The sequence below is a fragment of the Polyergus mexicanus genome, unplaced genomic scaffold, assembly GCF_030449975.1.
Source record: "Polyergus mexicanus isolate NDT 795.1 unplaced genomic scaffold, iyPolMexi1.0 SCAF_16, whole genome shotgun sequence".
NCBI classification, from domain to species: Eukaryota; Metazoa; Arthropoda; class Insecta; order Hymenoptera; family Formicidae; genus Polyergus; species Polyergus mexicanus.
In genome coordinates this window covers 6,789,224-6,801,975 of record NW_027223336.1, presented here as the reverse complement: position 1 = coordinate 6,801,975, position 12,752 = coordinate 6,789,224, and the positions used below count along the sequence as shown (strand labels likewise).

The 12,752-nt window shown below is 37.3% G+C and overlaps 2 protein-coding genes across 2 annotated transcripts in view; both read left to right on the top strand.

Moving 5' to 3' along the window:
- Window positions 1–12,752, top strand: part of LOC138940388 (headcase protein-like) — a 159,354-nt gene that overhangs the window by 65,763 nt on the left and 80,839 nt on the right. The window lies entirely within an intron of this gene.
- Window positions 8,749–10,859, top strand: LOC138940129 (facilitated trehalose transporter Tret1-2 homolog). Its single transcript, XM_070308679.1, has 4 exons — window positions 8,749–9,344; window positions 9,624–9,875; window positions 9,985–10,156; window positions 10,409–10,859. Exons 1-4 carry the CDS (start codon window positions 9,219–9,221, stop codon window positions 10,702–10,704), a joined length of 846 nt encoding a protein of 281 aa, XP_070164780.1. The 5' UTR covers window positions 8,749–9,218; the 3' UTR covers window positions 10,705–10,859.

Here is a 12,752-nt window from a genome sequence, read left to right as displayed (position 1 = left end):
TTTGGATGATATGAGAGATGAAGGAAAATGGACAAAGATGATTGATTTCTCTCTCTCTCTCTCTCTCTTTTTTTTTGCGTAAAATCTTTTTTTATTTATAAAAATATTGAATATTATTTCGTTGAAGTTGCCTCAAAGGTTTAATAAAGAATGATAATTTGAAGATTTTAATATGAATTTATGCAATCGAGAGAAAACAGAATAAATAAATAGATAAATATTTTAATTTATTGTGGACAACGATAAGTTACAAATTACCGTCACGTAAATCTGAATTCAATCATTAAAAAAACAGCAGAGATATCGAGAGAAAATTTCGATGCGTATTCTCACTTTCTCTCGTGCTTTTTAGCTGAAAGCTAAGCAACGCTAGGCGAAATACCCCAACAGCTGTCTCACGAGACGTCTTCTTTTACTTCTTTCCATTCTCGTTTCCCTTCCTTTATGTCGTCGTCCGTCCCTTTGCACACCCCATTTCCGCACCTCTGGGCGCTCCTGTCAAAAATCTGCATTCCGTACTTCCGGAGCCCTTTTGCTGCGTCCGCTTTAAGATATAGAACAAAGGAAAGAAAACACTCGTCGACCGGAAACGAGATCTCTTACTCCGCTTCCGCGCGATGGATACGCGAAACCTGACTTTCTAATCATTTCTCGCACATCGAATCGTGACTTGTCCTTAGAAATTTAATATTCGCTTTTCTCGTGTTTTGAAGCAAGACAAGCGTATCTCTCGAAATTCTATGGTGATTGAGAGTATATTAAATATTGGAAAAATATCGCAGTATCGAAACATTCTTTGTTTATCCTTGAGACAACTTGGTCGAATAAAGTACCCAACAATTTTCTGATAATATCATTATATATAAGCACTACTTTCATTTTCATTATTTTATTTGTCTTTCTCTTCCAGAATAAAACAGAAGAAATTATAATAATTTGTATATAACGGTTGATTTTATCAATTTTCTTTTCGATTAAATTGTCGCAATTTTAGCAAATGCTAAATTGAAGCTTTATTAATCTTAAAAGACTAATCAGAAATGGATATTGAATAAGTGTGTTAATGATAGATATTAATGAAACCAAGGAGAAAGGTTTTTCAGTAATTAAAGATTAACTATTTTGATAAGTATTAGTATAAAATTGATTATGAGAATAATTTATATATTAGCAACTATGCAAATATTTTGATATTTATAAAATATATACATTTTTTTCTTCAGTTTTATCATAGAAATATATATATATATATAAGTAATTTAGATTTTTTTTATAACGCAGATTGTGTGTGTGTGTGTGTGAAAAAAGTATTAACTATAATTAATAGTAACTAGTACAATGTTGCGAGACTAAATCTTTTCGTGAGATAATGTAACGATTACGTGATAAAAGATGGCAAATAATTTCCTATGCTTCGAGGCTAAGTTGTTTTTAAAAGAAAAAGTCGACTTGGCAACCTATGTTGTGATCGAAGCATAGTAATTAAAGATTACCCTATTCGAGGAACGAACGGCTGCACGAGGCAGTGACAACGTTTTCCTTTGAAAGAAGGGCAGATCCCTAACCGGGACAGGTGTATATTTATAAAGGATATCAAAAAGGGTCGTTCGCTCGTTTTATCCGGTATAAATGGAGCTTGCAGAAAAGGGGGAGGCATGAATGATCGATCTATCAATCGCTCGAACACGTTTTGACAATTCGCAAATGCGACTTAATACCTTTCAATTTGGTATTTTTTTAATTCCAGATTTTTGTTACGATCTGTCGGGAGATTTACAATCTCCGAATATATCGATTCGAAGAAATAATCTTAACAAAAAATTTTTCCCCTAATTCTTTATGATTTACAAGATTTTAAAAAAATTTGTCACAACTATTATCGATCGGAGGAACATATATTTATAACGAATGTCTCTTTTTCTATATCTCTTTTATAATATTTGACACGCTCTAAAAAGTGTGCATGCCTTATGACACATTTCTTGTGTACGATTTAGATCCGATATTATATATATCTTTATTACGATTAAAGATTAATATATTTTTTCTGAATGATAGCAGTAGCAAACGTAATACAGTAATAACGACTGCAAAGCGTGAATTCTTTGAAATCGTTAGTTTTATGATTGCCGAGTTAAAACGGGGCTGGAGCCATCAAAGTAACGCGAACCGGACGCGATTCCATGTAGAGAAAATATTTGCAATCCGAATGAACGTAGCTCAAAGTGTGTGTGTGTTACTTTACAGTTTTGAATATCAAAGGTACTAGAGCCGCGCGCTACATTTCTTCTCGTTATGTTACTGCGATATAAACGGAACCTGTGACGAATTCGCAGTCATCCGAGATGTTTTAGTATGGAATTTATTAGACATATATTTTTCATTTTTCATAGCATTTTTCTCACCAATATTCGTCTTTTTTTGTTACAGGTAAAGAAATATCTTTATACTTATCGGTAACTAGCGAGAAATTTGTATGAGCAATGCAACAGCGAAATGTAAGTACATACGTTACAATACGTGCTCTAAAATTTTTGATTGACATTTTCGCGGTTCAGTCGTTTCTATTTATATCAAGAAGAAAAGGAAAAGAAATATTTCCAACCAAACGGACTACAACGATATTTAATGTCGGAACAAATTTAAAATTTTAATTTGCATTTGGAGGTGCTGTGGTTCAATAATCATAACGTACTATCAACACTTATGAAATGTCAATTGAAACTTTAATATCGAGATTACAGTATATCGAGATCGAGCTGTTTAACTCATTTCCATTGACGCAGAAATATATTTCGATCATGCGCGACGTATTAAATGCATAAAATTGTATTTTCGATGCAACACGTAGGAAAAAAGGTAAACAAGTTTCCAAAAGGAAATCGACACCCGGTCGATTTATATCGAATTTAATTCGATAAATAATTCCAAGTCTCTCTTAAAGATCGCGTGCACTCGCGCGAGGATTCGTTTATCGCGAATGTCGCGTGCCATGATCGGCAAACCTTCGACGCGTATGTCGACGGGAGACAGCGGCAACGACCGACATCAAGGTAACTAAGCTGCTTATATAAGTTGTTTGGAAGTCGTTTTACGCTCGCTAAAAACAGAGGGAGAGAAAATTAAATGTGTTTGCTTCTCTTTAACGGCTTCATTAGCACGTATTCGCGATTACGTTTAAAGAGTTTTAGCGATTATTCTCGAAGAGAATTGATTACTTAGCGATGAATTGGCCCAGGATTTTAGTGCCGCTGATCTTCAGATATTCATCTGAATCGTTGAAAGATTTTAAACTTTTACAGATTCACGATTGATTCTAATGAGATGCTTCGTATCGATCTTTTATACACCACCAAAAAGGTACGCGGTTATTTATAGGCCGATAATTACGTTATTCTCATCAGTGCTAATCTGTTGTAAGGAAGTACTGTGAATTTAATTTACGACACATATTTAAATGTCCATTGATTTTCATTCGTCAACGGAGAATCAGAGTCAACTGTCAAGCCGATTGTTTACGCTCGAGCATGATGTGTGATGATTTAAGCGAAATCGGGGCTCTTAAATTGCGATCTAAGCGGCGCTTTGCGTCTTCGCGGGGTAGTAGACCGAGACATTCCGCAACCGATTGAAACATTATCGTGTTTCTCGTACCGGTGCGATGCTTTATACACTGCAAGTCGCAGTAAACGTTTCTCGCCTTACAGCTTCTCGATTCGCGTGATCGCATAGTCGAGATGTATAGTTTTGCACGTATGTTTTGCCTCTTCTCGCTGGCGCGCGATATAGCCTGCAGGGATCCGCTTTCAAGATCTGCCCGGTCGACACACGCATACGTATATTTTCTCGAATATCTCGAAAGAGACTAACGTGTGATTATCTACAATCATCGAATTTTGAACGATTACTAGTATTACATTCAATTAATGGATATAATCGCATCGTCGTATATTCAACAAGAAATCACAAATCATCTGTCATGATGAGATTACGATTGCTCCCGATATAGATCTTTTTTTGCATTCGAAGATTTGTTGGACTTGAAAACAGAATGAAGAAACTGTATATATAGGGAGGGTGTTTCAGGATTAAATGTCCTAATTTAAAATATGAATTTAGAACCTCGAAACAAGTGAAAATTTTCCTCTGGACGTATGCCCGTGAATGTTTAGTTCAGTTTAAAAGATATTGATATCTAAACATTTATGAAATTATTATCAGGGTATAATAAATAAATTAAGTGTGTATCAACTTACCTTATTACTAGAAAATATGAAAATTTTAATATGATTATAAATTTTGTCCCAAAATGACGGCCTTGAATGACAAGAAGCTTGGCACTTGTTAAAAATTATTTTTGATTTTTCAGTGATATGTTGATATAGTGTTTGTGTATCGTTTTTATAATGTCAATATCGACATGTACAATTACGGAAACGAGTATTAGCAGTTTTAGCAGTCGTACAATTTTATTTCTTCTACCGATAACTTTTTAGATGTCGATATTTCTTAAACAAAACGTTTACGGGCATATCTCCAGAGGAAAATATTATCTTGTTTCGTGGTGTTTTAAAAATTCATATTTTAAGTTAAGATATTTAACTCTGAAACATCCTATATGCAAATATGAATCATTAACTTTTTTTTTTAAATAAAATTTATATTATAAAATAATGGGCGATATACATTGACATTGTTTTCGATCGATGAGAAATAATTGTTTCAAAAATTGATACAGTCATTCATTTTCATTGCGGGGGATCTTTATCGAACGTGTATCATCATTCTCGTGGTATATTCGCCGTTAACTTTCGATCGAGAGAACGACGACGATGAAGAGCGGGAGTACCGCGGGAGTACCCAGGTTGGACATTTAAATGCAAATGCATTTTTTACTTATATTTATATGTAAATGAGCTTTTCCTGCGGTGAGAGAAGAAGACCCCGGGACGCGCCAGAGTTGGCGATGAACACGACGACGTGCTCGAGAGTTGTTCTCTCCTGCGTATCCTATACGGTTGGGAAAAAGCAGTCGGCGCGCGATATCGGAAGATAATTAATGCATTGTCCGCGATAAAGTAAAATGCGTCTCGTACGATTAATTAAAATTGCAAATTTCCAGAAATTTTAGTGATCATCAATCATTGTATATATTGTATGTACGAGGCTGTTGCATTCGTAAAGATCATTTAGATAATCAGTTAAATCGCGATACTGGACTAATTTTTTAATCGAATAAAAATTTATCGACGCGTAACCATTTAATGCAGATTAGTAGGAAATAATCGGAACATATTTTAAAAGACACTACTTTAAATATGAATAGCGCGACGCAAGCATATGACACTTTATGAAATACGGAAACGCGATATTCTCCTTTGTAGAGTCTTTCCATCGTTTAGATGCTCGAAAAGCTTAAAGGAAAGCTGCATAGGCTTTTGAACGACCATCGCCCTATTATAGATGAATTCACGAGCGGCAAGTAACGGGGTGAATTCTTCATACGTCGGGGGAACAATATGCTCTCGAGTTACGAAGAATTTTTCTCCAGGCACATATTGCGACGACCCTTATCGTTTTACGTTAGGGGAATTCCATTTGGAGACATCGTGCTTTTTTCCTTCTTGTGCCATGATAACGTTCGCCGATCAAAACTCATACATACAATGGTCGGTTCTTATATCTTTATCGGTTATATCTTGCACTCTCTTCGCCAATCATTGTCATCCGCAAAAAAAGAATATGGGAGTTAGACACTTTTTACTATGTTTCAAGGATCCAATTTTCATTTGTAATTGACACTAAAAGAAATTGCTGAACTGATTGTTTCGATATTAAAATGTAGAAAATATATCGTATATTTTCAACTACTTATTCAAACGAATTAAAAATATTAATTGAAAATTAAATCGGCATTATATAATATATATTATTTAATGCATATTTTAATACGGATTATTTATTTATTTAAAAAACAGATATAATATGATTCTCTCGAATTAAATATATATTGAATTTTGTGTCAAAATATTGTAGTTTTTTGTTGCGTGGAATCAATATTAGAATTAAATAATTTTTTAAATTATGTTTGATAGAATAAATTATATGTCCTTTTATATGCAATTATAAAACAATATCGAGAAATTTATAATTTAAATCTTTTATTCTTTAATTTAAATTTTTACATTTAAGAGATGCCAATTTAATTTCTATTATTTTATTTCAAACTAAGTGCAAATTAATTAACTCTGCTGAAAACTAATTATAAATTAAACATTTTATGATGTGACAAGTAAATATAATATCTTTATATTAATATTTTCGTTATCTCGTTTAATCTGTTTTCCACCGACAGTGTAATTTTCTACAATGAGTTGCATATTAATGAGATTATAATGTCTGTTATTTATCATCGCGCGTCACGGCATCGAGCGTGTTAATTGAATATTTGGTAAATGAATGTTACCACGGCTTTATAATGATTTGTATTAAAATTGCATTTCGGATATTACAATGAGACACACATCACGGTTTTCTATAAATAATATAATTTATCTACAAGAGATTTTTAGTTTGAATTCTAGTTATATAGATTACCAATGGAATTGCAGTGCATGCGAGAGACAAACGTCTTCGTTGTTGTTCTTGCTAAACAGCCTCGTCTCGGCTGTTTTACCGTCGAAAGAATCTTTCGCCAAAGAGAGAGACGAGTGGATTTGCAATCGGAAAGTTGTCAAGCGCACATCGCGATGCCTTAATGGAATTTGAATGTCGTTAGCCGAAGTAACCGGGCGTAAGGAAGGGACGTTATCCCTATTACCGTGACGTCGTGGAGTCTCACCCTACGGTGTGTACGAGTCGCCGAGTTTATTGGAGCACGAAAATGCGCCGGTTTCGTCGTCGATCTTGTCCTTTGGTAGTTTGGGATCGTCGTACGCTTGTTTGTGAGCTTACAAGAACACGGTGCCATAATTAGCATGCCCATTATATGCTTCTACGTCGTAATATGTCATTTTCGAACATGTAAGAGGAGATATACGAGATATATATCTTTGCGTCTCTCATGTTACTTAAGAAAAAAAGTTTAACTATGCAATCGTGCAAAGTTTTTCTACTAATTCAGAGTATCCGGTGTTGGAATAATTCACAGCGAACTTATAACACGATGATCGTATGAGTTACTCGCAATAGCAATTGAGTAGAATTGCACGGAGAATGCAATAAAGAATATAAATGAAGAGAATGGAAAAGGCTTTCTGATTGTGAGTAACTTACACACGACTGGTTTACGATTAATCAATTTCCTCACATGCTTTCAATTGTGCAATGCGCTTAACTGCAATCAGTCGGAATAATGGAGCATCATACGCCTGATCATAAGAAGAAGTAAATACAGCGAGAGGGATCGGAAAAAAGGAAAAGGATCGTTTATTTTAATTATATTTTAAAAATTGTCGTTATTCTTCTCATCGTCTTTTTTATATTTTGATACAATAATAAATTTTAATATTAATTTTGCTACGGCATAATTTGGCATGACATTATTGTTCTGCCATTCTAAAATCACGCTGTCAAATCAAATTAATAAAATGTCAATAATAGAATGTCATGTATCGATATGATGAACGAATGTAGCGGAGAGATTAAAGAAAAATGAACGTCGTGACGCGAAGCGAAGCAAAAGAGCGTGCAGTCATTTCTCGATGTAATGCTTGAAAATCATCGTTTAAGATCCCGAATAGAAGAAATGACAGAGAATGGACGGAATTCTACCATCGATGTGTTTCGGAGGAGGAGTCGCCAATACGTCGCCGCTGCTACAGGTTTCATTTTTTACGTAATATAGCCGATTTCATGGAAGCCGCGTGGAAAGTTATCCGGGATAACTTTTGAAATAATACTCGTTCGCGACATTAAATATGCCCGTGATATCGCGACACAGACGGATACATCGTGCACGACGCTGTGAATCAAAGAGTTAATGACTGCGATTATTCTCAATCGTGTAGTCGCGATGACAATAACGACGACGAGCAGCTGGAGAAAAAAAAAAACGGCAGAGATCGGTGAATATTTTCTAAAATATTAAACGCCGACGTCAAAATAAACGTTCAGCGAGGAAAAAAAAATATCAAACATAGGAGAATAGGAGGGGAAATCGTGTGTATTAAATACAGCGCGACTTTTACAGAGTGAAGAAATTGCCGTATTGCTCGATGTTCGCGATGAAGAAATCTTTTGTTTGCGCAGCCTGCATAGGTGGATTTTCTTTGGGATGCGGTCTCGGTTGGAGCGCGCCCTGCGTCGAGATACTAAAGAGCGACAAGTACAACATGGACGATTTCTCGACGGACGTGATCGCTTCGGTGTTTCCGGTAGGCGCGGCCCTCGGCACGCTCGTCGTGCCCCTGCTGATCGACAGGATCGGCCGGAAGTGGACGATGATGGTCTTGGTTCCGGCTTTCGTCGGCGGCTGGATCTTTCTCATCTGCGCGGGCTCGTTGGTACCGCTTTTTGTTATGGGAAGAATAGTGACCGGTGCCTGCGGCGGCATGTTTTGCGTTCTGGCGCCCATGTACTCCGCAGAGATCTCCGAGAAACAGATCAGAGGTATATTATATCTGGCGATCAAAACTCTGAACTCTTACATGTAACGATATGGCTCTGTCGTTATTTACGACTCTGAAAAATCTGGAAAAGAGCCGACGATATGATTTTCTATCTAAATCACATCATTATTCTTATCAATTTCGAAATGTCTGATATAACCACATTTTTTAAAGCACGCCGCATGCTGTTCGTATAAAAAGAATAGAGTTACATTTTTGCGTGAGATACAAGGAATCTCCAGTACGGATAATTCAATGATAATAACGATGCGTGCTGTAACATAATAATCGGGGGATATAATCGTGGATCTAATCGGGGTAGAAAATAAGATAGCTTGGCGAGCGAGGCTATTAACGAGACTATCGTCGTTCATCGCACGAGCTTCTTCATTCTTCTCGCATCGCTAATGCTTAGGCGCGCGAAGAGAGGCAAGAAGTATAGCAGCTTCATTATGCGATTTTTCCTTTCTCGTAACAGGAACAACGGGTGTCTTCTTCCAGTTGTTGCTCGTGCTCGGTATACTATACGCGTACTGCACCGGTTTCACGCGAAACGTCGTCGCGATATCCAGCCTCTGTTGCATCGCGCCGATCGTGTTCGGCATTACGATGATCTTTATGCCGGAAAGCCCGTTGTTCTACTTGACCAAAGATAAAGAGGAAGAGGCGCGAAAGTCCATGAAATTCTTTCGCGGTCCAGATTTCGATATCGAACCGGAGATGGAGGCGTTTAAGGTTTGTCGATTATAATTAAAATTTTTTAATTTGACTATTAATTAAATTGACATTTTTATTCACGATTCTTAACACAGCATATAAAAGATATATTAATTTGTAGAATAATTTCGTAACTAAAGAAAATATAAAATAATTTAAAATTTATTAGAATCTTAATTGTTAATTTTTATCTTGTACAAGAATCTCTCTTATCCATTTTTAAGATAAGAGATGAGGCACGTAATAACGGGGGATATTGATCGATTGTTTTTTTGTTTGGTTCCGGGACGGAAACAGAAACAAGTGGAAAGAAGCAGGCTTCAAAGATTAAATTTCTCGGCCTTCACGAACACGGCTGTGTTGAAGACGTTGGCCGTGGCCTACGGTTTGATGTTCGCCCAGCAATTCAGCGGCATTAACGCCATGATATTCTACGGTGTGACGATTCTCGAGTCGACGGGCGTTGGCATGGAGTCGCTAATCGAACTCGTCATTTTCGGCGTCGTCCAGGTGGTAGCTTGTGCGGCGGCGGCGCTTTTGATCGACAAGGTTAACTTTAACAGATTACCGCGATATCGAATCGTGTTCCACAGATTACGCGATCTATAATTTATCTATTAGTCGGCTGACATTACGGCTGCGATCGAAACGTTCGTAGCTGGGACGTAAGGTACTCATGGTAATCTCAGAGGCGGTAATGTGTGTTTGCCTATCGGCCCTGGCGGGTTTCTTCATTCTCAAGAGCTACGATCCGGAGCGAGCAGATCACATGCATTGGCTACCACTCACGTCGGTGTGCGTCTATATACTCGCCTTTTGCTTCGGAGCTGGTTAGTAATAATCGGTCTTTTTTTTTCTTTTTTTTTTAGAAAGACACCTAAAGCCTTATATATTTTTTCGCGCGTACGTTTTTAAAAATTAAATTTCTCTCTGTGTCGGTGAAGAGAGAAAGAAAATCTTTACGTTCGAGTAGGTTTTATTTTTCCTCGTTTATATGAAATTGCTTTCTTACGGTTTTCAATAGCAATTGCGTTAAATGCGAGGCGTTAACGAGAAAACTTTAGCAAGCCGATTTAATTTAGGTCCAATTCCCTGGGCTTATATGGGCGAGATTTTCCCTACGCGTTTGAAGGGCGCATCGTCATCCAGCGCGGCTTTCTTCAATTGGTTGCTGGCCTTTATAGTAACGATATCTTTTCCAAGCGCGGTTGACGCACTTGGTAGCGCCATGGTACTTTTTTTCTTCGCCCTGGTGTGCGCTCTGAGCGTGTTCTTCGTCATCTTCTGCATGGTCGAGACCAAAGGCAAAACCTTTACGGAAATTCAACAGGAATATGGAACACTCGAGCTCGAGCAAAATGAAGAATTTTTGGGATAGTATGAGGAATTTTTTCGAAATAAAGTAATAATCGGAAAGTAATAATCTCTCTTTCGCGAAACAGCAGAAGAGTTTTATGAAAGATGAATAAGGATAAGATGACGCGAAATTAATCATGTTTATTTTGTCACAAAATTTGATTCAATATTGTGCACTTTGAGGCTATTATTTTATATATATATAAATAAATAAAAATATAAACAAGCAGCATCTTCCGCATCTTTGTATTATTTCATTTATTATAGATTGCGAGATATTGTATGTATCGATAGAAATATCTTTTAATAGTGTCTTAAAATTATCTATAAATATATTTTTTATTTAAATTTATATTTGAGAGAAATATCAAAATTTTGTTAAGGTTTATTAAAAATTATAATTACACAATCGGCACGTAACACTTTCATCGAACGAACGGTAATTTGATCGTTTCGCTTAAATAACTCTGTCGAGAATGTGGGCGTATAATGTCGACTAAAATATAATTCTCAGATAAAAGTAAATTTCTGACGGGAAGTGGGACGCGCGATAAAAGCGGCCAACGAGAATGCAAGCGGGGGGAGGATGTGCCGGCTAAACTTGAACCGCGATATTATATGCAGCGCTACGTGCATCGCGATACGCATCGTGAGCAGTCATTGCACGCGTGTATGGCCTTGGCCGAATCGTTTGGAATTTCGTAACAATAGTTGCGCCGCCGCTTCTCTCTGTTATTTTATTTAATGGAAAAAATTCAATTTTTTATTTTATATCATACTTTTGTAGATTATTATTTGTCCCGATATTTGCATGGAAAATGAATATATAACAGTAGATAATGTCGACGAACGATGAACCAAATCAAGTATGATTATTTTAACGGAATTTACCGTCGATTTTACAAAACGAGGGATGTCTGTCTCTCGTTAAAACGAGCATGATGATATACGAGAGCCATCCATCTTTTACACAATGTGTTAAAAATAAAAGCTTCTGATTATTGCGTTTGTATAGGTTATATATAATTATATTTTAAAGATTGATTGGGTAACTACGATTTTTTTTCGCTATAATAGCTTCTTTCCTTAAGCGTGCGCGAGGCTCCCTCCCTCCCTCCGATATCAACAATGATGATGACGACTCCGGCGTGCCCATTTGTCATGCAGCTGCCATCGTTCGGTAGACGATGGCTCGCTTTCATCGATTATGCATTCGAATTTATATTTATGAAGCGTCGCCGCGTGCAGAGTGTCGCCGCACTAATAATGAACGCTGCCATATATAAACCTCTTGAGCGTCGGGTGCAGCGACTCCATGTTACATTCCTGTTGGCAGGCATCCGGGCCGGAGGAGCCGTCTACTCGAAATTTTCCGTATTATGCGGTTACACGTTTCGTGGATTTCTCTGACGAGACAGAATAGATCCACCCTCCGATCGGAATATCAAACTTTACGAAAAATGCGCATTTCTTATCGCATTATTTCTCCCACCTCATGTGCGCAGTCTCGCGCGACTTTATAACGATTTCGGGAATTCAGCCGCCAACTATCGTAAGCGAGATATTAACGCAAATGTGTCGGTTACTGTCTACATCTCAATACAGGGGATTACAGTGTTCTCTTAGCGTTTATCCCTAAACAAGATAATCTTCGCTACGTATATTCGTATTTTCGCACGAGGAAAGCGATAAAGGCGAATGTCGAGCCAACACATGCGACGTTATGCGCAGGACGCGATCCGGTCGTTTCGCCACCGATTAAATTTCGCTTATAAAACCGAAACTGTGGAGCAGGGTATGCGCGGGGCTGACACGGGGCCAGACACCAGAGACGAGTTTTTCGCGAGAGCACAGGCGCGATTCTTTATTCGTGAGAAGAAGCCGCGCTCTTTTCGCGACGACGTCCGCCGATGAACTCGAGGGAGAAATAATCCCGAAGAAAAATCACGGATGTTAGTGCGATCGAGAACCGTGACGTTCGATTTTCGACACATTTATCCGACCGAACTTTTTAATTATCGCGTGTATCGTCATTATGTATCATCTTGGTACTAGGACCTGGGCTCGTTC